This window comes from Aspergillus alliaceus (genome assembly GCF_009176365.1).
Source record: "Aspergillus alliaceus strain CBS 536.65 unplaced genomic scaffold BDW43scaffold_32, whole genome shotgun sequence".
In the NCBI taxonomy this organism is placed as follows: Eukaryota; Fungi; Ascomycota; class Eurotiomycetes; order Eurotiales; family Aspergillaceae; genus Aspergillus; species Aspergillus alliaceus.
Genome location: NW_022474715.1, coordinates 1 through 25,418, shown reverse-complemented (window position 1 = coordinate 25,418; position 25,418 = coordinate 1). Strand labels below are relative to the sequence as shown.

Sequence of the window (25,418 nt, the reverse complement as noted above, 5' to 3'; positions counted from 1 at the left end):
GGGGGCAATAACATGGATATGGTAGAAAAGCCCCAGAAAAGGGCGACAGCGACTTATTCTGTTCCTTTGGACGACGGGCATGCTGCCAAGTACGTAAGTGTTATGCAGCCCTCCATCAAAGGTATCTAGTCAACCATTTGGAGTCGATTTCTCCACCACGACTGTTGAACGGCTGCCAATCGTGATTGACATCTGGGGCGGAGTTGGAGCTGATCCCTGTGGCTTAAAAATTAGAAAGACCGATTGGAATTGTCTCAAGACTGCTATTGAGCCTTGACAGATAAAATAAATGGTTTTCCTAATTATTTGTCTGGCAGATCTGAAGCAGTTCGGAACGATCCACTCTTTTCTCGAAGTGGAGGGTTTAGAGAAGAAGGGGGAAAAATAAAAAAGAGAAAGAAAATCAATACAATATTGTTTTCGATTACCCTACCGTCAATAAAGTCCATCTCTGTCACCAGTAAGAATCAGGCTGAGTGACAATCTGAGTCAGCATCCACATGACATCACATGAGCAGAGGGGTGCTAGGTGGGACGTGGATTAAATCCTATACCAGCCTTTACCCAAAAGTGGGCCTTTTTGCACCTGACCTGCACCTGCACTGCAAAAGCAGTTTCCTGGTTGGATCATCGGGGCGCAAATCTTCATTCATTAGTTTATTGATTAACCTTCAGCCTTTTTTTCTTGACCCTGACAGCCCTTCTTATTTTTATCTTCAATCCTAGGACAATCGATCTTAAATTTGTTCCATGTTTGTTTTGCCAGAGAGTGAGAGAAAGGGGGGCTGGAGAACCGTTAGAGTTCACACATGCAGGTGACCAATGTCACAGAGAAAGGGATTGGATATCCTAGATGAACAGTGTTTCATCCTTTCTTCTGCGAGTCAACAGCCATCTATCCCCTGCGTGAGCTTCACCGAATAATGTTTTCCTTGTCGACTGTTGTGGTCTGTCCGCGTTTTGCTACAAAGCGCCCAGGTAAACCACGAGTTGTCAATTGATCTTGCCCAACTTTTCCCTCTTCTCTGAGATCTTACTGTATTATCATTATCATTGTTCTATCTTTTCTACTTCTTCTTGCCTGGTTGCCTTCTTTCATATCCTCTCTGATATATATATATATGTTTGTGCGATTCATAATCCCACACTAGCTTCCCCCCTCTCTCTAGATCACTCGAGACTGCTTCACCATCCTATCCTGAAACGACAGGATTCAGAACGGGTGAACGGGTCCGACACCTATTGTCATGGCTTGTTCTCTGCATTTTGTAAAGTGAGAAAGATAATGAGAAGATTCTAACATGCTTATGTCTGTGACTTCCCACCCATAGTCTCCAAGGAATTTGTATCCACGTTCATTTCGGTTGGATTTCTGTATTGACATCGTCATACGCGCAGTCTACCTGACTGTAACCTTCTCGTTTCCCTTCTTTTCTTTTCTTTTTGTTTTTTTTTTTTTTTACCTCATTTATTTTCTCCTGTATCATCAGACTCACCTACACGACGCCTCTCTCTGGTATAGCAGAACCATCGTCACGTCCATCTAGCCCGCGGGCTTGACGACATGTCAATGCCCAGTCCTTCCGTCATCTTTCATCAGGGCTTACGATGTTCTAAAGTCCCGCGAAGATCTGCGGCGCTTGTGTCGCCTTCCACCGATCTCTCAGCATCGGCATCTTTCCCTGTAACTCCAACTCCATTTAACAACCTACTCTTAAGTACAGATCCAACGCCGAACGTTGAAACTTCCTTGCGCTATGACCCTGCCACATCGAGTATATTGCAAGTGCCGGCATCAGAGACGACTACAACAGCGCCTACCCCAATACCAACCCATCTACCACTCGTCACCTCTTTCACTGTCAGTGATACAGTTGGAGATTCATCTTTTTCGTTTACAAAGGGCCGTCCAGAGGCATATAGCTTAGTGTCGTCATATAGTTCTGAGTATCCGACGCTAGAACCAGTCGCATCAAGCTTATCTAGCCATCTCTCGAGCTCGAGATCATCAGAGACTTCCTCAACACGTACCTCTTTCACAAGCGTGCCTTCTACAGCCGTTACATCGACGGCAACGGGAGAGATCACTCATGAAAATGGCTCGAATCAGGATATTTCGCCTTCGTCTGCGAATGATGATACACATACCTCACGCCAAACATTACTAGGCAGCATACTTGGCGCAATGGCCTTCATCACAGCCGTGGTTCTAATCTGTCTGTTATTTTTCAGACGCAAACGGAGAAAATCAGGTCGAGATCAGGGTTTTGGAAGAAACGAAAAGCTTTTTGGAACGGGTCGGCAATCAGCAGATTCCTCGATTGGATTACAACACGAATACTACCCTGCAGGGTCTATGTGCTCTCATTACAATCCTGCCCCGAGAACGATCGCCCACTACCGGGACCACAGTGATGGAGCATCGGCGCACTTCTCAGATCCATTTTCAGACTCTGCAGAACTACATGGAGGATCACGAAGCAGTATACCTAGGGTTGAGAATGCACCTCAGACTTTCTTTGTAGACTCAAAGGACGATGAAAAACCGTGTAAATCACGGGCGAACCTGCCGCAACGAACAGTTTCTGATAGCTTTTTACCGACCGTCCATGTAGCAGGACAAACGCCAGATCAGCAATCTATCCATAGCAGCGATCGCAGCTTGGGCAGCACGCTCATTCTTCCAGGACGAAGCAGTCTAGGGAGCAGCTTGCAGAGATTCAGTTACCGGGTTTCTGTGGTAGAGCTTGAGCCGTCCGGCGCAAACGAAACAATAACTAAGATCAGCCCTCGGAGCACACGAAGCGACCCGTTTGACCTGGAAGTTCCAGCAAAGGTGGTGATGCACCCACTTGGTTCGGTTACACAGCTAAGATCCCAGATCTAGCCTCGTGAATCAAAGGACCAAACAGATCGTCGCTGCCGAGATATTCCATAAAGAAGGGGAAAGGTGGTGATGTGTGTCTCTACAATAATACATGAGATATGTGACACGAGCCATGAACGTCTCTTACATTGATTGGCGTCTGAAGAGGAATACTAATACATGGAATGGTTGTATTTGATATGATTCGTCGCAGCATACTGTACTTTAGCCTTTTTTCTCTTTCAGCCCTAGCTGGGCAAGCGACCACTATTTCTGTACGATAGGTTGATAATGTAGTATCAAAACTGTTCGTTGTTAACTTTCCCTGATATACATCTTCGGTTGTCGGATTGGTTGTTTAACCATGAATTAGTTCTCTGTCCATACCATATTATAATAAAATATATCCCTCTAAGTTGCCTAACAAAGAGGGAAGAGGGGTTCAGCAAGGTTTCAATCGTTGGATATATTCTTCCTTCTAAAAGGAGGGCAACGAGAAGTAATATGCTATATCTTGTTTTCTGTATTTAATGCGTTTGTGTGGTGTGTGGGGTAAACAGGTAATGCCTGATAATATATCGTTGTTAAAACTCAGAATACCCACCACTTTTATAAATAACAAAACAAAGAGGCCCTAGGTCACAATATAACGATCAGTAGCTCGCTTCGTACCGATGAAGAGGGGGAGAAGGATTGAGGAAGTCTAGAAGGGGTGTAATGGAGGTTGTATATCCACCGAACTGCCTGGTGTTTGTAATTTGTACTTCCTTGAGGGTCAGGGGTCTAGACCTAGAATACACAACGCAATGGCATAGAGTTATGCGATGTGTGGAGAGATACCCGGTACATTACTTCATGGAGAAATTTACACTGTAGAGGACTACAGGCGGATGACTCATTACGGGGAATTATCAGATATTCACATTTACGTGACCTAACCCTCGAGTGAGATTCAGTAAAACGTTACGACATTAGGAGTTAAGATAGACGCGGTGAAGAACAGCCTGTTTTGGGGAGGTTGAGCATGAGAGGAATGTTGACGAGAAGTTGGACATCCGGGCATCCTTGGACGATTGAAGAGCAGTTGAAGTAGAATGCAAGATGAAAAATCGGAGTATTCATATCACACAAAGCGCCATGCCATTGTTTTTGCTTTAATCAAATGGTATTTTTCATTCTTTTCCCTGGCTCTCTTTTCAGAGGGCCCATGGAAGAAAAGAGATGCATTCATATCCTTCTGTTTCCCCAAGCCCGCGTTCCAGGTTCACCCATGTACTATAAAACCGTCCCGGATGAATCAAGAGCCATAGAACCTGGAAAGAAAACAGAAAATGGTTGACCTGAACTTATCCTGTTGGCCGACCGAGACTCTTGATTTCTCCTCCCAGTTCAACCTTCGCACCGCCAAAACACGTTGTCAACGGAAGGGAATTTACTCCTGGGCCTCGCCGGCCAGAGCATTGCGCTTAGCCTCGAGACGCTCCTGACGCCTCTCACGGAGAGCCTTGTTCTTGGCACGCTTAGCGTCCATCTCCTCCTTGAGAACACGCTCACGGTGTCTCTCAGCCTTGGCCTTTTGGATCTATTGAAGTAAAAAACATCAGTTATTGGTTCCTGTGTCACGTGTGGGGAAAGTTGCGAGTATTATCGAGGCCCCGCGTAAGGGGCGCGTTAACAGAAATGTGATGATTGTGTAAGAGCGTGTTGGGCGGAAACTTACGTGCTCAACAAGAGCGCGCTTGTGCTTGAAGGTGTTACCCTTGCTCAGGTGGTAGAGCTCGTGATAAAGGTGCTTGTCGATCTTGCCAGCAGCACGGTAGCGGACGAGGAGGCGACGGAGAACACGCATGCGGCGCATCCAGAGGATCTGGCTATATTACACAATAATCCATCAGCAAAATTTCCCACCACAACAACGCCCATCACGATATTATCCATCGATCGTGGACCAGCGACGAAAGGAGTAGGGTCCAACTGCATACCTGGGCATACGGGCCTCCTTGGTACCCTTACGCTTACCCAGACCACGGTGTCTGCCCTCTCTGCGGGCGAGGTTGAGCTCACGGGCACGAGAGCGGGAGTGCATGGTGACGGGCTTGCGGATGATGAGGCCATCGCTGACGAGCTTGCGGATGGTCTGACGGGAGTTGGCGTTGGAGATCTCATTCATCTCATTAGGGTCGAGCCAAATCTTGCGCTTGCCGCAGCCCACCACGGAGGCGGCCAGGCGCTTCTGGGTGCGAAGGTTGACCCTGTGGAGGAAGAACCGTCGGTCAGTATGAAGCCCAAATCGATCGAACAAATTGTGTTCCCAGTAGGAGTCCCATAGCGGATCGGAAGTGCGTAACTATGGCCAAGAAGACCACCTAAGGACGGCCGTTCCTCCGTAGGACCACAATATCACGATTTGGAGATGGAACTCACATCTTGATGTCGGCGTATCGACGGTCGTTGGCGGATGATGTTCGTTGCACTCGTCGACGGGTAGAAATCCAGAGGTGAGGAGTTTGAAGATACGGCGGTTGATTAGCTCAGCAACTGTGCTTCTAAGCGAGAAGTGGATCCATTAGGGCTTGTGCCCCAGATATCTGATACCGTATCATATCTGAGTCGATCGGATAATTGGTACATAGTACTTATATACCCTACTCCTAAGGCTAACTAACGACGATAATCCTCACCTACGTCTTCTTAACTTTCTGAAATGTCACTCATGAAACGATCTTTTGTACGGTCCTCGGAGCAGTATGGTACTCCAGATTCGAAGCTGATTGGTGACACGTGACCGTACTCTGGTTGAAACTGACCGCCCGACTTAGGCAGTACTAATAAACTACTGTACAGCTGAGTAACAAAGAACAAAACAGTAAATATAGAATAAAAAGCGTTGGTCACATGTCTCCTATACTTTTTGGTTTGCCTGTGTATCTTCTTCTCATAGACAAGTATAACAACTCACCCATCCTCGTAGAATAATAATAAACGGGTATATAGATCTAGTTCATGCACGATCGCTGAATAGAACCTACCATATCCCATCACTCATCCATAGGCCCTTCCCCAAGATCGACCTTCCCAATACTCCACACTTCTTTCTCATCATCCACTTCGTCGTTGGACAGACCCAGGCCTCCTTGGCCACCTTCAGCTTCCTTGCGTTCCCGAGATTGATTAGCCAGACGTAGCGCAACTCGCTTGAAGTAATCCGACATGCTCCGCTTAGGTCCCGGGGCAAGTTCGGCCCCGGCCCCAGCCATATATTTATCAAACACAGCGCTCTCGGACTCCACGACCGAGAAGATAGCCAAAAAGGCAGCCTCGGCCGCCAATTTCACGGGAATGACAACGTCGCGAACGCTGGCGAAGATCGGGGGTGCAAGCAGAGACAGATGAGGCCGAGTTAACTCCGGATGAAGTCGGCTGACCGTCCGCATAACAACCAGTGCTAAACGACGCGTGTCAGAGGGCGCGCCCGGCTGAATGCACGGTGCCAAAGCTTCGAAGATAGCCTTGTTATTCTCGAAATTGCGGTGTTCATCTTCGACTAATAGGTATTTTCCAGCCGCCAGAACACTGTTGTCGGCAATGAATGTCTTTTCTAACGTTAGTATCCTTGCCTATGAACGTGTAGATCACACGTCGACTCACATCCTTATTCGTAACACCCTGACAGATGACCGACAGCGTTTCGGCGCCGAAATTCTCAGTCAAAGACGAAGGGCACTCAACAAGCAAGGCGTTGAGTCCTAGAACCGATCCATGCGTAAGGTGTGGTGTAAGCACACGGTTCCTTTCGATTAAGTTAGTCAGTTCGTGCCTTCCCGAGGCAAAATGTATGGAAGATTGAACGTACTTGATAAGAGAGGTTGCACTGGCTGAAGGAAGAACCTTCACCAACGCACCAAGTAGCTTGGCGTTCGTAATAGCCACAGAATCTACTGGGGACGGTTAGATATGCAATGGAGCTTCAAGTAGACTATGATAAACCTTACCGGTTTGGGCGCTGGCATCGTCATCGATGAGCGCAAGGATAGAGTTCTTGGAAGCCTCACTCATGTTGGCTCCAGCCTTGCCAACCACCTCTTGAAGGGCTTTCATCATCGCATTCCTGACGCCAACGTCGGCGGTCTTGGTTCCCGTAATAAGCTCTAAGATTCAGGTCAGCGTCTACCCTGTGTCCGTAGGTCAATAGGGTAAGAAAAACTGTACCGGCAATAAGGGGATCCACTCTTGGAGTCAGCGTGATCAAAACTCCAAGACCCTTGGCAGCCCTGTTGCGCAGAGTTTCACTGGTTGTGTCCGCCAGGCCCCTTGCAAACGTCCGCTGTAGCTGAGGCAAGAATGGCTTGACAGCAAGTGGGATCTTCTCCAAAAGCTTATTGAGAGTATAGAAGATCGCGCCTAGCCAGTCAGATTAGCTTGCTGTAAGCAACACACTTCCGAAGGAAGCACGAATAACCTACATTTAATTTCTACCGAACGTTCAGACACCACTCGGATGAGAGGACCTGTGATCTGCGTCACGAACAGTTTTAAGGAATCTGCTGCAGTACGATCGATGACGTCGCCAATGGCAAGAGCTGCCTGTGTACGCTGCTCAACGCTGCCGTTAAGAAGAGCCTGCAGGAAGATCGGCAATATAGCGGTGATACCCTTTGGCAAGCTGAAACCAGGAAGGTTGGCTCCGGGCACACCTACTCCCCGCAGGGCCTGGCGTGTGGGGATAGCCAGCACCTCCATTTCCTCTTTGCGCATATGGGAGGTTAGGCCACTCAGCGCCGTCCAGGCAGCCTTGACAACACCTTTGTCGCTGTCATCGAAGGAAACCAGCAAGACACGAATCAAGTCTTGGTGGTACCTAGAGTAGTCGATTGTAGCATCCGAGAAGAACTTGGTAAGGTGGGCTGCTGCTTGAGCACGTCGTAGATGATCATCGTGCTTCAGTAGTGACAGCATGACATTAACAACAGCGTTCAAGCCATCAAATTCATCCACAGATATCAAGACAGTATCAAACGCGTTGCCCAATTCTTCGCGGAGCGAGTCGTCGGTAGCCGATATGATATTGTCCATCAGAGCGTTCAAGATTGCGGGGAGCCTGCGTGTCATCGCAGAGCCTGCCACCTCGGCAAGGGAGGCAAGTGCCTTGGCGTTGAAAGATGAGATGGGAGATGTGAGTAGTGTCGGGATAAGGTTGGGAAGGATAATGTTGGCCCGAGTTTGCTCGGTGAGAAGAGTCAAGAGTGCCGACAGTGCTTGCTCAGCCTCCTCATCGTTCCTCAACAGCAGCAGAAGGTGAGGCAGAACTTGATCGACAGCCTTCTTGCCCAGAATTTGCTGTAAGGCGTCAAAAGCTTCTGCTGCAGCTTCGCGCACATCTTCATCGTTATCAACGAGAGCCACCCGAACGGTAGAGATGAGAACTTTCTCGTAATCCTCAAGGGCTTCGACAGTTGCAGAGGTAATAAGCTCGCGCAGCGCAATGCAGATGCCTTGCTTAACGTCCACATCTGGCGATGTTTGGAGACCTTCCTCAAGAGAAGGAAGCAAAGTCGAGAGGACGGTTTCGCCGGCCTTCTTGATAAGATCTCCAAGTGCATTGCTGGCAATGACCTTCTGCTCCATGTTCGAGGATCCAAGACGACGGATAATCAATTGAGAGAGAGTAGGCACCATATCCTTAAGAGTCCTAGGAGATGCAACAAGCGACTTCCAAACACCCGATGCTGCGCTCTTAACAAGACCCGAGGTATCGCAGCGACAGATGAACAAGGCAGATAGGACCCTGTTCCTTCTCTCTTCTCCAAGGATCTCCAACAAGGACTGTCCGGCTTGATGAACTTCTTCTGGCTCGTCCTCGCTGTCAGCCTTGGCTGTGATACCAGTGATGCTGAAGAGCAGATCACCGACCAGCTCAACAGAGCTCAACCGGATACGGTAACTGTCGTCCGCAAGGCCGCGTTCGAGCTCTGGAAGAAGAAGGTCAATAGCCTTGGAAGAAAAGTTCTTAACCAGTAAACGACCAGCTTTAAGGGAGGTTTCGCGGATGGAGTCGACATCATCAGCCAGACCAGAGAGGATAGGCGGGATAATCTTGCCCAGGTAAGTAGCGAAGCTGTTACCGAAACAGGCCGGAAGGAAGATAAAGAGAGTCATGAAGCCTTCACGAACAGCGGGTTTGGAGCTGGAGACGTTCTGCAATATAGTAGGCAGCGTCTCCTCGAGTCTTGTCGTACCCAAGCCTGCCAAAACCTCTGAAAGGGCTTGAGCAGATCCCAATCTATCACCGGCACCCGTATCAGACTTGAGCGTAGACATGAGATTAGGAATGAGGTCGGGAAGAGCATCTTCTCCGAGCTTCTCGATAAGTGACCCAAGGGCCTTGGACGCAGTAGCACGAGTAGTGGGCACAGGATCGACGATAGCCAGCTGCAATCCGGATACAATGATTGGCAAGTGCGATGTGAGATCTTTGCGCTCGGTAAGATGAGCCAAACTTCCGATAATCTGCGCAGACTTCCGCTTTGTATTCGATCTGTCGCCAAGACCACGCTCCAAGATACGAACAACAAGTGCCAAAGAAGGAGCATCCAGATAATGAACGAATGAAACCTTGATAAGGGAATCCAAAGCCTCGTCCGTATGCTTTGTTGGATCACTCAGTGCCTTCAGAAGCACGCTAACCAGGCTCTTGATCTCTGGGTTGCTGATTACCTCACCGAAACGTTGGAGACTCCGATTTGCAGCGTTACGCACTTCCTTGTGCGTATCATTGAGGACAATCGTGAGCGGGGGAATAATAGCAGGCAAGCTAGCTGCTAGCTGCTGCGGATCAAGATAAGCCATTGCACCCAGCAAATCACAAGCACCCTTCTGACTGCGCCATTGCGTATCATCAAGACCATCGAGAAGAGTAGGCAGGATTTTCTTGACACCATAAGAGCTGAGATTGGAAAAGCAAGCTTTTGCCGCATCAAGGCAGGCGTCACGAACATCGGCATTGGGATCACCAAAGCTAGCTAGAAGCTGGGGTACGATTTGAATAACATATGGTTCAAAAGTACGACCAAGAATTGTCGCAAACAGTTCGTAAGCCAGTAAAGCACCTTGTCTCTGGTTTGGTTCCTTCTTGTTTTCTGTGGCGGCGCGAAGATGGGACATGATCTGGAACTCTCGTAAGGAGAATACACCTCTCCCGCTGACAATGCCAGCAAGTCCATAAGCTGCTCCGCGTTGAGTGGCATACTTCTTGGACTGTAGAAGCTGGTCCAGCATCTCCTGGACGTATCCCGCACTTTGAGAGCCTGACAGTCTGATGAGAGGTGGAAGACACTCAGAAACAGCAGATTGAACAGATTCAGAAGGAGTCGGAAGAGTAGCAAGGAGTCTCTTGATAACTGTTTGCAGACGCGGATCGTCCGCTTTAAGATGCCGGGCTAGAGAGCCATAAAGGACTACCACGGCTTCATTGAGAAGGTCGGAGGTTTCACTTCCCTTGTCTGATGTTTCCAATGTTGTTTCTAAGATATTCATTAACTCCTCAACCTTGTACTTGCCGCGTTCGGCGATGACAGATCTGCCGCTATCCGCCATCTGAGCTCTGACCACAGAGCTTCGATCAATAAGAGGCCCTCTTTCGATCAGGAATCTGAGGAAAGAGACAATCTGTTCGCCCTCAAACCCTTTGGTCATAGCAGTGAAAGCCAGTGCAATACCGCTACGGAATTCCCAGTGATCAGACATATCCATTTTCTTGGGCATGCCGTACATATCCTTCTCAGGCGCTTTAGGCGTAGCCTCTCTTTCGTACGTAGTTTGTAGTTCCGAAACGATCTCACCAAACTTAGCTGGATTGGGCTCAAGGGCATGTGCCAAGGCACGAGCAGCAGCACCTCGGAGCTGCGAGTCCTTCGAAGCAAGATATGGGATAATCTTTCCGTACGAGGAGTCGTCAACTTCTAGTGCATTATCTTCCCAAATTGTCTCAGCCATTTCGGCATTCTCTTCCACGTGGTCATGGCATTCGAGCCAGATGTGTTCAGAGAAGTCTAGATCAGTCAAGTCGATCTCGGCATCGATGGCCTGCAGTACCGCGGTTCGGACAGATGTATCTGGCACAATGGCGCCTTTCAGGAGGATATCTAGTTCATTGCTGCTAATTTTGGGTGATATGCACCTGCAGAAATCGAACAGGGTGTCTTTAATCAACTTATAATGCTGGGTATACTTTTGCATTGAAGTGAGCAAGTGATCTAGGACTTCAGCACGAGGAAGACGATCATCGGTAAATGAGCCCGAATGGAAGGACAAGAACTCAACCGCAAGTAGCACCTGTTCACCTTCTGCCTCTCCCTTTTTTTCATCAATTCCATTCCGACCAAGAACAAGGAGAACTAAGGGAAGTATGTACGCCAGAGATGTGACATCAAAAGGGCGTTGTTCGGAGGCAAACCGCATGCGATAGAGAATCCTTGTTACAAGTTGTCCAAGGGGCTCTGCATCCATCTCAGGAGAAAGTTGGCTCTTGCCAAGTGCTCGCAGGGTCGCAACACCCACAAAGGGCCGCAAAGGGCCCAGACGCGAAGATATCTTCTCCGCGCACTTAAGATAGGCTCTGGAGACGACATCGCCAGCAAATAAGCCTGCACCAGCCTGCACAAGAGACAGCAGAGAGCCCACAGCAGTATTAATCCAGCCATCCGCTTCGACTGCCGGATTACTTGCAAGACCTCGCATAATTCCAGCGCCTCTTTCGATCCTTTTCACTTCCCGCAGGACTTCTTCACGAATCTTCGACTCCTTTGCAAGTTGGGCTTTGACTTTAGACTGCTCATCCGCAGTCAGTTTCTTCTGTTTCTGACCCGTTTTTTCTGCCAATTGTGCTCGTAACTCCTCTTCCCACTTGAGAATGTCATAGTCTTTGGTGTTCTTGTCGAAAGCCGACTTGGACTTAGTGCTAAGAACATCAACGAACATGGTGCCTTCTGGGGTCCGAGCGATGGCAACGTCGGTTGGAGTGAACTTGGATACTCGAGAGACATCCAAGTCATCTTTGATTTGGGCCACGAGCCGGGGAACCATAACGTCAGGTGCCACGAAAGCCAATTCTCCGGCTGCGCTCCAGATAGCAGCATCTACCTCAGGAACCCTGGACTGTACTGGATCTTCATGTACCCGAGTCAGTTGATTCATAGACTCATCGGGAAATTCGCGGACGAGATTGCCAGGGTCAATGCCAGTTCTCAGGCATAGCGCAATCCAGGAAACACTGGGTATCAGCTCTGGGCGGCAAATGACGATGAGCTCCAAAAGCTGGTTTTTCAATTCTAAAGCGACTCCCTCCGAGTCCTGGAGGCTTGAAGCAGGTGGACAAATGGCTCTTGAAACCAAATGAAGGAACCTCAGGCTTTCGGGTCCTGCAGAAACCGGCGCAGATTCTTTCTCGCCAGTTCTCAGAGAAAGTATCCAAGCCCATAAAGCATTTGTGATGATGCGACCAATGAATCCTACACGCCTAATATGGATTCCAGACAGCACACTAGCGGAATGTTCTCTGAAGTTTGAATGGAGGCCGGGAATGGTGATAGCATAGATAAAAGCCTGACCCCACGCGAGCTTAGCTGCGTCTTCTGTGCTCTCGAATGTAGCTCCAGAGGAAACAGCTGCAAGCGTCCTGGTAACCCATTCGGCCTCTGCTTGAGTGGTTAACTTTGAGTAGGCTTTGGGGTTTAGAAGTAGAGATGGCTTTGGGCTCAGCACCATCATCTGGGCCACCAAATCTTCCCATACGGCCTTGTCGAAGCCTTGTACCGTAGATAAGCGCTCAGCAAGTGCGAGAAAGATATAGGCTGTTGACAACGAGCCGCTTTGAGCCGACGGTAAGGGGTTAGAAGACACCTCGTTGAAGAGGTCCTTCATTTTACTCATAAATTTAGTCACAAACGGCTCAACCTCAGCACTAACCAGGGCTGCGGCATCGGCATTCCAGAGCAAATCTCCGACGTTGAGCTGCCAAAGCTTTCGGAATGGAATTCTCTTTTCTGCAACTCCCTTCACGATGGCGTTCACGACATCGTCGCTGGCCTTTACCTTGTTTTGGACGAGGAATGCAAGGTGTTTACTAAATGCTTTGATTCCCTGTTCCAGTGCAGCTTCGTTGGATTCTCGTGTGAATACAGGAACAAACCCCTGGACTACCTCCTTCGAGATATCTGTAGAAGGCAGCGTAGCAGCGAGTGCCTGAGCGTAGGCGGCGCGCTGCTCTGGGTTCGTGATTTTCTGGGTCTTCAAAGGACCGACAACTTCGCTTGTGACTTTAAGAAGTAGGCTCTCAGTCTTGGATCGTGAGAGCAACGACTTGAACGACTGGACAGCACCCTGCCTTATGGCTGGATTGTTCGACTTCATGTTGGAGAGGAGGTGTTTCAACAGCTTTGCATGCAGCATCTCTGATAAGTCCATCTGTTCGGGCAGTGAAGAGCACAGTGAAGGCACAAGCCCACTAAGGACTACTTCGGGGGAACGCAGAATGGATTTCTCCAATGGCGGTACTATATCGGACATCACATCCTCGTAGGAAACGAAGGAGACGAAAAAGTCGGAGAGAGCATCTGCAATGTGAGCCGGCGGCACCGATTTCGATCCAACTAATTCCTTGACATAGAAAGTGATAATCGACTTCTTTTCCTCCTCCAAGATAGGCCTTTTGGTCGGAAGACGGGCGCACACGCCGGAGATGACACCTAGAAAGGGTGAGTTCTTCTGTCCTGAAGTCGCATCGCTAGTCAATCGACGAATAGACTGGCGGATGGCATCGTCGCCCCATGTGTCGGACGAGAAAACGGCCCGTAGAGCACGCCTCGTGACTCTCAGAGCCGATTGTTTCACTGGCAGTCTGGGGCCCGACGCCAAACAGGTCTCAAATAGCTTTGCATCCGCCGCAATGACGTCCAAAACAGTTGAGAGCGGTATTTCAGGATCATTGCTCAGAGCCTGAAAGGTAACTGAGCACCATTCCAGCAACACAAGTGCAGAAGCGGGCGCCAATGCAGGTTTGGATGCCTCAGCTTGCAGCCTTTGTGTGAGATATTTCAGGTTGTCGGTCGGGACGGGAGCCTTGAGAAGCGAGCGGAGACATTGCTGGACGGCTTGGCGAGAGGGACGATCGACATAGAGAGGATAGGTCTTGAAGAGGAGCCCAAGGAGAGGTTCACGGGTTTGTTGTGGGAGATCCGACCCTGCAAAATGAGGACTTAGCGAGGATCATACGGGAGGGGTTGTTTGGGGCCAATTTACCGATTCTCTCGCGAAGTTCCTGGAGAGCACGAATTCTGAGAGATGTCGAACTCGAAAAGAGAACGACAATCAGGCTCTCCAGATTACCAGATTGTACCTGATCCCATGGAAAATCGTCCATGTTAGGAGGCCTGTGGCATGTCGAGGTGGACTGGGGAGGGATTGGAGGATTGGAATTCCAAATGGAATTTAATTGAGTTGGAATTAAATCAAACTGCCTTTCGCTGCCGCCGATGTTGTCATAAAACTTTTACTTGTGGGGAAATCGTTTCAAAGCTCCTCTTTATTTGATTGACCACCGCCATTCAATCTCATCTACAAGTAACTATCTTTTCCTTCTAAATTATTTAACGCTTCAGGAAAATTTCTCAACCTCTAGTTGAGATCATACCTATTGCTCTTAACCCACTTACTCCCAGCAGTCCATCAGCGCATTTCCCCCTCCCCCGCAAGTATGCCGCCTAATAATAAGAAGAAGAAGAAGCCCGCCGCCAACCCAGCTCGAGGATTTGCAACAGTCTCCGTTCCGTCGAAACCTAAATCTACTAACACAACAGCTCCTGCGTCGAGAGCAGAATCTAAATCAGTCTCAGAGAGTGACCGACTGACCCCAGCGGAAAGCAGCCAACCAACAACGGAGACCCAGGGCGCTCCATCTTTACAAAATTACTCTCCAGAGGAACTAGAGAGGCACCTCGAAGATGCGGAACTGCAAATCCTGGTAGAGAAATACGCCTCCAAGTGCAGGAATGATGCAGCCCGTCAAGTTACAAAACTAGAAACGGAGCGAAGGGTACTCCGGCAGCAAGCCTTCTCATTAAGTCTTTTAGAGTGGTTGCCTGCTGGGACACTGGATTCAATCCTTAGTCTTGCCGAGACTGAAGAGTGTGAAATGAGGCCCCCATCGGTACGGGACTCGAATACTTTAAAAAAGTCTGGCTCGGAAGAGGATCTGTACATGAGGTTATGGACGCTAAGGGAGACCCTTTTCAAGCTCGGCTTTCCCGAGGCAAAAGTAGAGGAGTCATTAAAACATCTCTTACACTATTTTCCCGGTAATTTTGCCACTTCCAATAGGGACATGGTGTGTAATCTGGACGAGGCTCTAGACTGGCTGGCAATGCACTGCGACCCCAAAGAACTACCACCTTATACGCAGACCAATGCCCAGCTACGCAAAGATGAAAAGAATCTTTCCTGGATAACCGGTAATCTTAAAGAAATGACTAGCATCTACGCAGTGACTGGAGAGGGCTAACCGGCGTCAGATCGTGAGCCAACACAATCTTCTACTCCAAACTTGACCCAAGATGTTAGCAAAGTGAAAAAGACAAAAAATCCGCCAAAGGAACTCCATCCTTCTATATCGAGCCCCTATGATTCTGATAGCTCCCTGGACCCCGACACTCTGCTGCCGAAGTACTTAGAGCTGCAGACTCAACTCTATAATCTCCAGCCCGAGGCCTTTGACAAACCTAAGAAAGGAAAACGGTCGGCCCATGGGAGTGTTGAAATGGACACCAACGAACATCAAGTAGCGAAGATTCGGCGGAAAATTGCCGGCATTGAAAATGATGTACTCTTCGACCGTATAGAAGCTGAGTATCGGTGGAAAGAGAAGCTTGATGACTTGAGGAAGGAGGCAGCATTTTTGAGGCAGAATAACGAGCAAGCCCCTTCAGAAGAGCCCGAAAATAAGGAGCAGTCAGAGGAAAAAGGGGCGGAAGCCAAGATGGAGATTGGACCGATCGATTATGAAGAGACTACGGACCTCTTAGGGAATATGTTCCAAGCCGAGGAGCCAGTTTTGGAGACAGGCGTAATTCTGGAAGAGTTAAACAAAGCCGCCATCCAGATCCGTGACTTTGGGAAATGGACTGGACTTAGTCCTCGACGAGTTTTGGAAGATACGTGCAAGGCAAGGTATGCGAAGAATTTCCGTGGGATTAGATGGACCGGGTTGACGTATTGGCATTTTTTTAGGGATACCGGATGCACCGTCATCTTCAAGGATATTTCTTCTGCGCCGCATCTAAATAGAAAGGCAGTCGAAGTAAGATGGTCTAAACCCCAGGAGGTGCCATCTTTATTCGAATGGGATACAGTCACCCATAAATCAAGCACTTATGCCACTTTTGTCTCCATGGATACGTTAGCAACGCCAACCACACAGCAAGCGGAATCGTTTGTCTCGACACTTGCGCTTTTTATCCTTTTCCCCCAGAGCTCCAAAGAGGGTAAGGCTTACCTGCGTCTTCCAGCAGTGTGGAGAGAACTCTGGACCGAAATTGCGGGCGTAAAAAAGCTCCAAGAGGATGAGGCTGATAAGAAAACAATCAAACAAATAAAGATGTTGATCCAGGAGAATCAGGGCAACTTCGAAGATGACGTGGTACTATCGGATAATTTCCGGAGACGAAATGGGACGTCTAGCAAGCCAGAGTCTCCAGCCGGGGCACCCACCCCAAGAGAAGCTCCAGGCTCTGACTCTCAGTTGCAGAAGATTTGGATGGAGAAGTCATCCACTCCTTCTTTCAATAATATGGCCCAAGGACGGATGAACCTTCCTATCTGGGCTTTCAAAAACGAGATACTTAGCACACTTGACACCCACCGTGCGCTTATCATTTGTAGTGAGACAGGTAGCGGAAAGAGCACGCAGATACCTTCGTTTATCCTTGAACATGAGATGACACATGGCCGGCCTTGCAAGATCTATGTGACAGAACCCCGAAGGATCTCTGCTATATCATTGGCGCGACGGGTTAGTGAAGAACTGGGCGAAAGCAAAAATGATGTTGGGACGGCCCGCTCGCTCATCGGATTTGCTGTCAGATTGGAGAGCAAGGTCAGCCAATCGACCAGATTGGTATTTGCGTACGTTCGCCATCTGCAATTCATCTCAGGAGTGTAAACTGACCTTGCTAGAACAACTGGTGTTGTGGTGCGTATGCTGGAGCGTCCGGAAGATTTCCAAGATATCACCCACGTCGTGCTTGATGAGGTTCATGAGCGTTCTATTGATAGCGACTTCCTCCTTATTGTCCTGCGCCGACTGATGCAGAGGCGGCCAGACTTGAAGTTGATCCTGATGTCGGCTACGCTCGAAGCTCAACGGTTCTCTAATTATCTCGGCGGTGTCCCTGTCCTTAATATTCCAGGGCGAACTTTCCCCGTGGAGATGAAGTTCTTGGAGGATGCTGTGGAAATGACCAATTACCGCCTGTCAGAGAACGATTCGAATGCTCCTGTCGATGAAGACTCCGACGAGATGGCACCAGAAAGTGCCGAGGGTGACACGACAGGAGGTGTTCTTGCATCACTTGACGGTTATTCTAAGCAAACCAGAGAGACTATACTGAACTTTGATGAATATCGCCTTGATTACCAACTAATACGAAGACTTCTTATCAAGATTGCTACAGCACCGGAGATGACGCACTATAGCAAAGCTATTTTGATCTTTATGCCAGGCATGGCGGAAATCCGCCGCCTGAATGATGAGATTCTCTCGGAACCGATATTCCAACAGGGATGGATTGTGCATGCACTGCACTCTTCCATCGCTAGCGAAGACCAGGAGAAGGCCTTTATTGTTCCCCCGGAAGGCACAAGAAAGATAGTAATCGCCACCAATATTGCCGAGACGGGTATGTCACACATCTCCTGGAATGCTAGCTATTTATCTCACAGGTTGCTAACTCGACCAGGTATCACAATTCCGGATATCACTGCCGTCATTGATGCGGGCAAGGAGAAAACTATGCGGTGGGTCTTCATTTTCTCGCTTCCACATGAAGTTTACTGACTGATACTGTACCAGCTTCGATGAGAGACGCCAACTCTCCAGACTAGTTGAAGCCTTTATCTCACGAGCTAATGCGAAACAGAGACGGGGAAGAGCTGGACGGGTTCAGAATGGAATCTGTTTTCACATGTTTACGAAGCATAGACATGAAAAATTGGTACGCAAACTTCTGCATAGTAGTAGAATGTTCTCTAACGTTTTGTAGCTTGCGGAACAACAAACACCAGAGATGCTTCGTTTATCTCTTCAAGATCTAGTGCTACGAGTCAAGATCTGCAAACTGGGTGAAGTGGAACAAACTCTTCTCGAAGCCCTGGACGCACCTTCTTCCAAGAACATTCGTCGCGCTATAGACTCTCTTAAGGAGGTCAAAGCATTGACAAATTCAGAAAACTTAACCCCACTGGGCATACAGCTTGCGAAGTTACCGTTGGATGTCTTTCTCGGGAAGTTGATCATCCACGGAGCCTTCTTCAAGTGCCTGGATGCATCTCTTAGTATCGCGGCTATTTTATCTTCCAAGTCGCCCTTTGTCAATACCATGGGATCCAACACTCAGAAAGACCTTGCAAGGCTCTCATTCAAGAAAGGTATTTTTAATCTTCACCAGGTTCATATTCACATGCTGATTCTCGCGCAGGCGATTCTGATCTAATAACTGTATACAATGCATATTGCGCGTGGAAGCGCATGAGAAGCACCCCCGGTGCTAACGAGTATGCTTTTTGTCGAAAGAACTTCCTCAGTTCCCAGACGTTGTTGAATATCGAGGATATCAAGATGCAACTTATCGTGTCTATTGCCGACGCAGGTCTTTTGAAACTAAATCCAAACCAGAAAACGGTCCTGAACAGGTACATTCCATCTTAACCATTTTCCAATTGCAAGACTAACCTTCATGTAGAGCTCGCTACGGCGGTCGCCAGCGTCAATTCTTCACCATCCCTGAAGAATACGACATCAACAGCAACAGCGACATCATTGTCAACTCCGTCATTGCTTGGAGCTTCTATCCAAAAATGCTCACCCGCGAAGGCAAAGGCTGGCGGAACGTTGCCAACAACCAGACCGTCACACTCCACCCGACCTCGGTGAACAAACAAGCTGATACAACCTTGAAGTGGCTGTCGTACTATCACATCATGCAGGGCCGGAATCGGAATTACAATGCTTTTGAAACGAACGCTGTAGACGACTTCGCCATTGCGCTGTTGTGCGGCGAGGCCGAATACAAGGTAGGTTGAACCTCTGGAAGGCCCAAAAGGGGGTATGGACATGACATCTAATCAAATTACAGATGTACTCCGGCGTGATCTCAATTGACGCCAATCGAATCCGCTTCGCAGTTCGAGACTGGAAGTCCATGCTGGCGCTGAAGACCCTTAGCGCTCGTATACGGGACATCCTGTCTGGGACATTCCGGGATCCACAGAAGAAGCTATCTTATAAGCAACAACAATGGATCCATATATGGCAGCATATATTTACGGAGGCAGGGAAATGAAGGTCACAACAGCTATGAAGGAATGAAAAGAAACGCGATGGGATGTATCGAGGTCTATGCTTGTTTTGTGTAGATAATGGATATACGTCATGTACTGCATTAGAGCTAAATCAGGTATACATACACGGCAATGGCCTGGTATAGATACAAGAAATATAAGAAATGTCTTACTAAATAACCTTGAGATCACGTATGCTACTATGTAAGAGGATTAGGGAAAGTGAATGGAGCGCAGTTTCCAATTTAGGAAATCCATTCTTATCTTGAAGTATCTCCTCCCATATAACCATGACACCAGAATGTAAAAACGGTACAAACTTGCCATCGAGAACCATCCTTCACATCGCCCCATCCCAGACCACAAAGACACACCCGGTCTATTAAACCAGCCGGCAACAGCAAATCAAAGAAAAAGACAAGAAAATGGCCAACGCCCCAAACTACGAAAAAGAAGTCCGAATCGCCTCCCTAGCAGTTCAACGCGCCAGCATTCTCACCAAAACCATTCAAAACGAGATTCACAGAGCCAACGCCCAACTGCCTGATGGTTCGCCCGTGGCAATCGTCCAATTCGCCTCCCAGGTGATCCTCATGAACGCTATCTTGCACCATTTCCCCAGCGACAGGTTCGCGGGCGAGAAGTCTGCGTCCGCGCTCCGTGATGATCCCGTGCTTGCACGGCGGGTGTGGGAACTCGTGTCTATGGCCAAACTGGGGCACATTGAGGGCGAGGATTTGGTTGTGGTGCCGGGGACTTTGGAGGAGATGCTAGGTTCGATTGATGCTGAGGGCGATAGGGAGAGGCCTGGGGCGCAGCGGACCTGGTTCCTGGGTCCGATTGATGGGACGAAGACGTTTATGCGGGGTCAGCAATATGCGGTCTCTCTGACGCTAGTGGAAAGTGGAGAGCAGAAAGTGGGTGTGGTCGGGTATCCGAATTTGGCGTTTGAGAACAGGTGTGATCGGGAGGATGTCGTAGTTCGTGATGGGTATGGGATTATGTTATCGGCCGTCAAGGGTCAGGGTGCGTACAAGCGATGGATGGCCCAGTCGAGCTTGCAGCCTCCGCAGAGAAATTCTCTCGGTCCCTGGCGGAGGATGGGGGAGACAATCACATTTGCTGAGAGTTCGATCAGCCATGTCGTCAATAAGGAGAAGCACAGGTTTATTAGAAGCATGTTGTTAGCGAATCCGGTGGTAGATCTTCATTCTATGCAGGTCAGATATGCGGCCCTCGCAACCGGTGCATGCAACGCGATGATCTGCCTCCCAAAGGACAAGAACACCCGGTTCCCTGCATGGGAGCATGCTGGTGGAATGCTTATCTTTGAGGAGTCAGGCGGCATAGTGACCGACCTATATGGCCGGCCGTTCAACTACGCTCGTGGGACAAGGTTAACGGACAATGAGGGCTTGGTAGCAGCGAAACCGGGGCTTCATGTCGATCTTCTGCGCTACTCGCGTCACATATATGAGAAGGACTTAAGTAGCATGACATAGCAGTAGTGTAGGCATAATAATGCACTAGAAAGACTGGAATTTTGAAACCCTATAATATTTTTGTAATAAGCCCATACATAAAACACTAACAAAACCTAGGCCTACTGGCCCTCGATGCATGAATGGAGAACAAGCCACAAAAGTATAACAACTCGTACAAGGAAATTCGTCTCATCATGGTCGTTAAATATAACCTGTCGGAAAATCGCAATACCACAAGATGACCAGAAGCACCATAACGCTGACCAACCCTCATCCATAGAGAAAGCGAGAAAAGCAGGTTTGCGGACTTGCTAACACTGCAACGAGCACCTAGAAACATGCCCCTTTTATGGCCGAAAAGGGGAAAACTCGGACATTATAACGATCGTAGTCAGGTGTTCACACCATAATTTCATGGTGCGATGACCCATCTCTAACATTTGCCCAACATAAACACGCTGAAAAGAAATAACCGACACCAGAATGTAGTGTGCCCCCGAAACGCAAATGGGTTGTAATCAACGGAGCAACCAATCCCGTCTTCATGATGCCGAGTCATACGAATGTGTAGTCTATCCAAGATGTAAGGAAAGATAAGAGCCTGTAATGCATTCGAACTACCCGAGGGATCCAAAGCCGACCCTTTATGCTCGCGAAGGGATGGGATTCAATGCCTCCCTCGATTTTTTTTGGCTTTTTTTCTTTCTTTATATTTTCCTTTTTGAAAACTTCTTTAGGGCCGGGGCAATCATATGAAATACTCTGAAGGCCTCAGCGACGACGAGACATCACGCCACCGCCAGCCTTCATTGGTTGTAAGCCAAGAGGTACACCTCCAACAGGACCACCCACCGTCGCTTCAGTCAAAGTCTTTCGGCGTTTACTATCATATTCCGCGCCACGACTGTCTGGTCGAACTATTTGGTCCACGTCGTCATCATCCCGCAAGCGCTTTCCGGACCCCAGGGATCCATTCATTCCTGTCGAATACCCTGGTGCGGGGTTGGACGCTACGGAATAATTGTCAGAAGTTGTTCCGTTGGCTGACGCACTGCGAGTGTCGCTGACAATGTTGTACAAGCTGCTGGCGGCCGTTGGTCGGGGAGGAGTATTGTAGCCCGAGGCCCACTGTGGAGGAGGCCCTCCGCTTGTACGAGGGGTCATGCGCCCAGACCCGTTTTGTTGCGAGGGGGAGCCAGCCATATCAGACGCAAGCTGAGAATGATCTCCTGCTAAGCTACCAACTGAAGGGTTGGTGGTGTAGGTGTAAGATCCGCGGCTGGCGTTATAGCCTGTGCTATCGTGTTGCACGTACTCAGGTTCATGTTCAGATACCGGCTCACCCGCTCCACCGCCAACATGCCCATTACTCTGAGCATAACGGTCAGACTTGACATCAACCTGTTCCGCGTCTGGTGGTCCCCCTGAAGCCCTTGCAGACGGGGGGGCCATGTCATTCTTGATATATGTACTAGCCGGCATAGCCTGACCGTATGGAGCCATAGGCTGGGTCAAGGGATGCTGAGGAGCATATTGAGCATGGGATGGGGGCGCGGCCGAGTAGTACGATTTCGAGTTATCGTATCCGGACTGACCCTGGTAAGCTTGCATCCCTTGCATATTACTGCCGGGTGGAGTGGTAGCCGGGGTTGTGGGCATCGACCTAGCATTGCTCAGGGTCGTGTCGATCGATAGAGGTTGTGTGTTAGGGACACCTGAATTCATACCCTGACTCCCCCATTCATAAGAGCTCCCCTGGTTAGTGATACCCATGAGACTGGACGCACTTGCGGGAGGGGTAGGGAAAGTGTGGGCACGATCAAGACCCGGTCTACCAGCAGGCTGGGACGTCATCGCGTGAGACTGAGGCATGTGCGATGGAACCGGTGTTTGTAACGAATGATGGTGGTGGTGCAAGGCAGGAGGCTGAGGGCCCTGTGAAGCTCGCGTTACCTGAGGGCCTTCTAACCGCCGTTGCTGCGATTCTTGTACAACCATGTTGGTCCGTGTCTGGTTGGTGGGATGGTACAGAAGGCCTCCAATATTGTGCACGAACAGAGGGTACAAAAGGTCTGTAATTTTTTCTTTGTTGGCAAACTCCAAGGCACGCTCAAATGGAATCCTGAAAAAGAGATTAGAATATTCTCCAACATCGCAGGTGTATAGAAAGAGTCGTACCACACGCCCTTTAAGTGCATTGGACCAATCTTGACGACATGACGAATCTTCTCGCTCTTAAGAATTCCGTCACGGCGGCCTCTGGTCATCCCTGCCACATTGAGCAATTTGGTACCGTTGATCATGTGATTATCTACATACGAGTCAGTACACAGTAATCTTAAGAGGCGGATACAAAGATTGGGGGACTTACCTTCCCGACGAGCAACGCATACGCCCTTAGCTTCAACCTGGTAGCAAAGGCTCCCTTCGTCTTCCCATAAGGTGGCCGTGACCCGTGGTTTGGCGCCAGGCGGAGCGATTTGGCCTGTAGCATCGTACACGTACCCTTGCAGAGGCGTCCCAGTGTTATTCCCATATCCAGGGGGTGCAACTGTATGGCTAGTAACTGAAGGTACGGTATCATTAGCATTTTATACTGGAGACAACGTTCTAACGTAGAATTTACCTGGCAATGGCAGTAGCTGAGCTGGGACCTGGCTGCTCATTGACGTTGACGGAGGCTGCGGGCCCGGTTGGGACGATGTGACACCGCCAGGGTAAGCATATTGGGAATATGAGCTAGCCGGGCCATATGTAGTTGATGCCGGTTGCAATACCGGGGGTTGCTGATGGTATTGGGGGTAATGGGCGATTCCACCTGCTGTCGCAGCTTGAGAAGCATATGATTGTGCTGATGACAGATGGGATGAGTGGACATCCATGTATGGTTGTGTATGGTTCATGCTGCCAATTGCGGTGGGATTGGGATAGTAGCTATCACCCACGGAGTTTTGCGGGATGGAATACTCCTGTGGAGCGGAAGAATCCAAAGAGAGCCGGCCCTGACCACCAGTTGCCAAGTCCGCAGACGGCGGTGGGCTCCTAGCCTCGTTGATGACAGGTGCGGTTCCGGATAGACTTGTCCGAGCGCTCGCGTTGTGGGATGCTGAGGCCTCTTCGTAGCTAGTCCGATAGGACTGGCCCGAGATTGGCGGCTGCGAGGCCGTCGGTAAACTGAGAGCCGGGAGTTTGTCGCCAGACAAAAGAGGTCTCTCAGCAGCGTGATGATTGTACCACGGAATATCAACAGGACCTCTGGTGTGGACCTGGGAAATCGACGGTAGCTCCAGTTTTTCGGTTGGTGAAGGTAACGGTTCTAATAAATGAAGTGATTGGAAGCTGCTGGACGTTGGATCTGAATGCGTCCAACGTGCCACAATGCTATTATTTTTGCCTTTTTTTTTTCTCTTTGCTCCTCGTGGTTCGGGTCAGATCACGAAAGTGCAAATTGAGTCGACATGCAATATGATGCCAAGAGTTGTTTCGTCAGGTACAAAGGAAAACCAATATTGATGCTAGCACCGAGTCCAGAGTGAATGCAAATATGTCGTTAAGAAATAATGAACAGCTCCAACAAACAGTACGGGAAAATGCAAGGTGCAATCGTGGCAAGCTCGTGGAAAATCGTAACCGTAAAACGCTTGAAGATCGCTGGCGTAACTGGACCGAGAAATCGCTATGCAGCGTTAATAGACAGGAATCTACATCCAGTAATGTACGAAGATCGGAGTGGTCAGAAGCAAAACCATGAAAGCCAGGCAGACAAAATAGCGCGCTTGGGGCTGGACAGAAATCGCTTAACCAAATCAGAGGCACGAAATCATGGGTCTCGTATCAAGTCGTAAGAAGAACGGGGGCAAGAGCGACGTGACAGTCCAGCATCAAACGTCGAATGCTTCTCTCGTGACTTCGACGCGGCGTCGCACTAATGATGGGCGAAGAATGCGCACGGGTAAGTAGAAGGTGCTCTCCCGGTCTCTTTTTAATTGCAACGAACAGGGGAACAAGCTCGTAGCGATTCGTAACAGGTCGTAGCAGGTCGTCGAAGATAGCGTGCTGCACCAAAGTTTGAACAATGGGACAGTCTAGACAAAACACATATGATAGAAGTAAGCAGGGCGTTCAAGTCATCACAACAATCGTGTCGAAGAAAGAAACAAAAGAACAGTGACCGAAGCAGTAGAGAATCTCAGATGGAACGTCCGACAGATGTATAAGAAGGTGTCAAACGGAAGGGATGCTGGTGTACTAACGAGGCGGACAAGGGAGACTGGTACCGTGGACAGGGAGAAAATCAAAAAATAGAAATTCAAGCCAAGAGATACCTAGAAGATAGATTTCAGAGGGGCAAAAAGATATAAAAAAAAGAAATTAAAAAAAAAAAAAAAGAAAAAAAAGAAAAATGGAAGAAAAAGAGTAATCCAAAATTCAAAAACAATCCCCTAGACACTCCCGGCGTGGAC

At 49.0% G+C, this 25,418-nt stretch overlaps 6 protein-coding genes across 6 annotated transcripts; 4 read left to right on the top strand and 2 right to left on the bottom strand.

The window, feature by feature from the left end:
- The first annotated feature begins 1,463 nt into the window (after positions 1-1,463).
- On the top strand, positions 1,464-3,202 carry BDW43DRAFT_281423 (uncharacterized protein). Its single transcript, XM_032042498.1, has one exon. It carries the CDS (start codon positions 1,565-1,567, stop codon positions 2,885-2,887), a length of 1,323 nt encoding a protein of 440 aa, XP_031898559.1. The 5' UTR covers positions 1,464-1,564; the 3' UTR covers positions 2,888-3,202.
- A 1,096-nt stretch (positions 3,203-4,298) lies between these two features.
- On the bottom strand, positions 4,299-14,282 carry BDW43DRAFT_312650 (putative translational activator; the record flags this gene model as incomplete). Its single annotated transcript, XM_032047410.1, has 10 exons — positions 4,299-4,448; positions 4,587-4,737; positions 4,816-5,118; positions 5,954-6,459; positions 6,515-6,656; positions 6,720-6,804; positions 6,859-7,014; positions 7,076-7,267; positions 7,330-14,103; positions 14,162-14,282. The coding sequence occupies 10 exons, from the start codon at positions 14,280-14,282 to the stop codon at positions 4,299-4,301; spliced, it is 8,580 nt and encodes a 2,859-aa protein (XP_031898558.1).
- A 167-nt stretch (positions 14,283-14,449) lies between these two features.
- On the top strand, positions 14,450-17,339 carry BDW43DRAFT_131922 (putative ATP dependent RNA helicase). The gene is made up of 3 exons (XM_032038194.1): positions 14,450-15,369; positions 15,430-16,084; positions 16,145-17,339. Exons 1-3 carry the CDS (start codon positions 14,616-14,618, stop codon positions 17,073-17,075), a joined length of 2,340 nt encoding a protein of 779 aa, XP_031898557.1. The 5' UTR covers positions 14,450-14,615; the 3' UTR covers positions 17,076-17,339.
- Positions 17,340-17,944: 605 nt separating this feature from the next.
- BDW43DRAFT_131926 (helicase associated domain-containing protein) lies at positions 17,945-19,512 on the top strand. Its single transcript, XM_032038195.1, has 3 exons — positions 17,945-18,559; positions 18,610-18,823; positions 18,874-19,512. The coding sequence occupies exons 1-3, from the start codon at positions 18,199-18,201 to the stop codon at positions 19,211-19,213; spliced, it is 915 nt and encodes a 304-aa protein (XP_031898556.1). The 5' UTR covers positions 17,945-18,198; the 3' UTR covers positions 19,214-19,512.
- Positions 19,513-19,755: 243 nt separating this feature from the next.
- BDW43DRAFT_131835 (uncharacterized protein) lies at positions 19,756-21,016 on the top strand. Its single transcript, XM_032038193.1, has one exon. It carries the CDS (start codon positions 19,897-19,899, stop codon positions 20,971-20,973), a length of 1,077 nt encoding a protein of 358 aa, XP_031898555.1. The 5' UTR covers positions 19,756-19,896; the 3' UTR covers positions 20,974-21,016.
- Positions 21,017-21,726: 710 nt separating this feature from the next.
- On the bottom strand, positions 21,727-24,704 carry BDW43DRAFT_312647 (apses transcription factor StuA; the record flags this gene model as incomplete). The annotated part of the gene is made up of 6 exons (XM_032047409.1): positions 21,727-23,077; positions 23,134-23,266; positions 23,327-23,521; positions 23,582-24,310; positions 24,535-24,631; positions 24,675-24,704. 6 exons carry the CDS (start codon positions 24,702-24,704, stop codon positions 21,727-21,729), a joined length of 2,535 nt encoding a protein of 844 aa, XP_031898554.1.
- Positions 24,705-25,418: the final 714 nt, after the last annotated feature.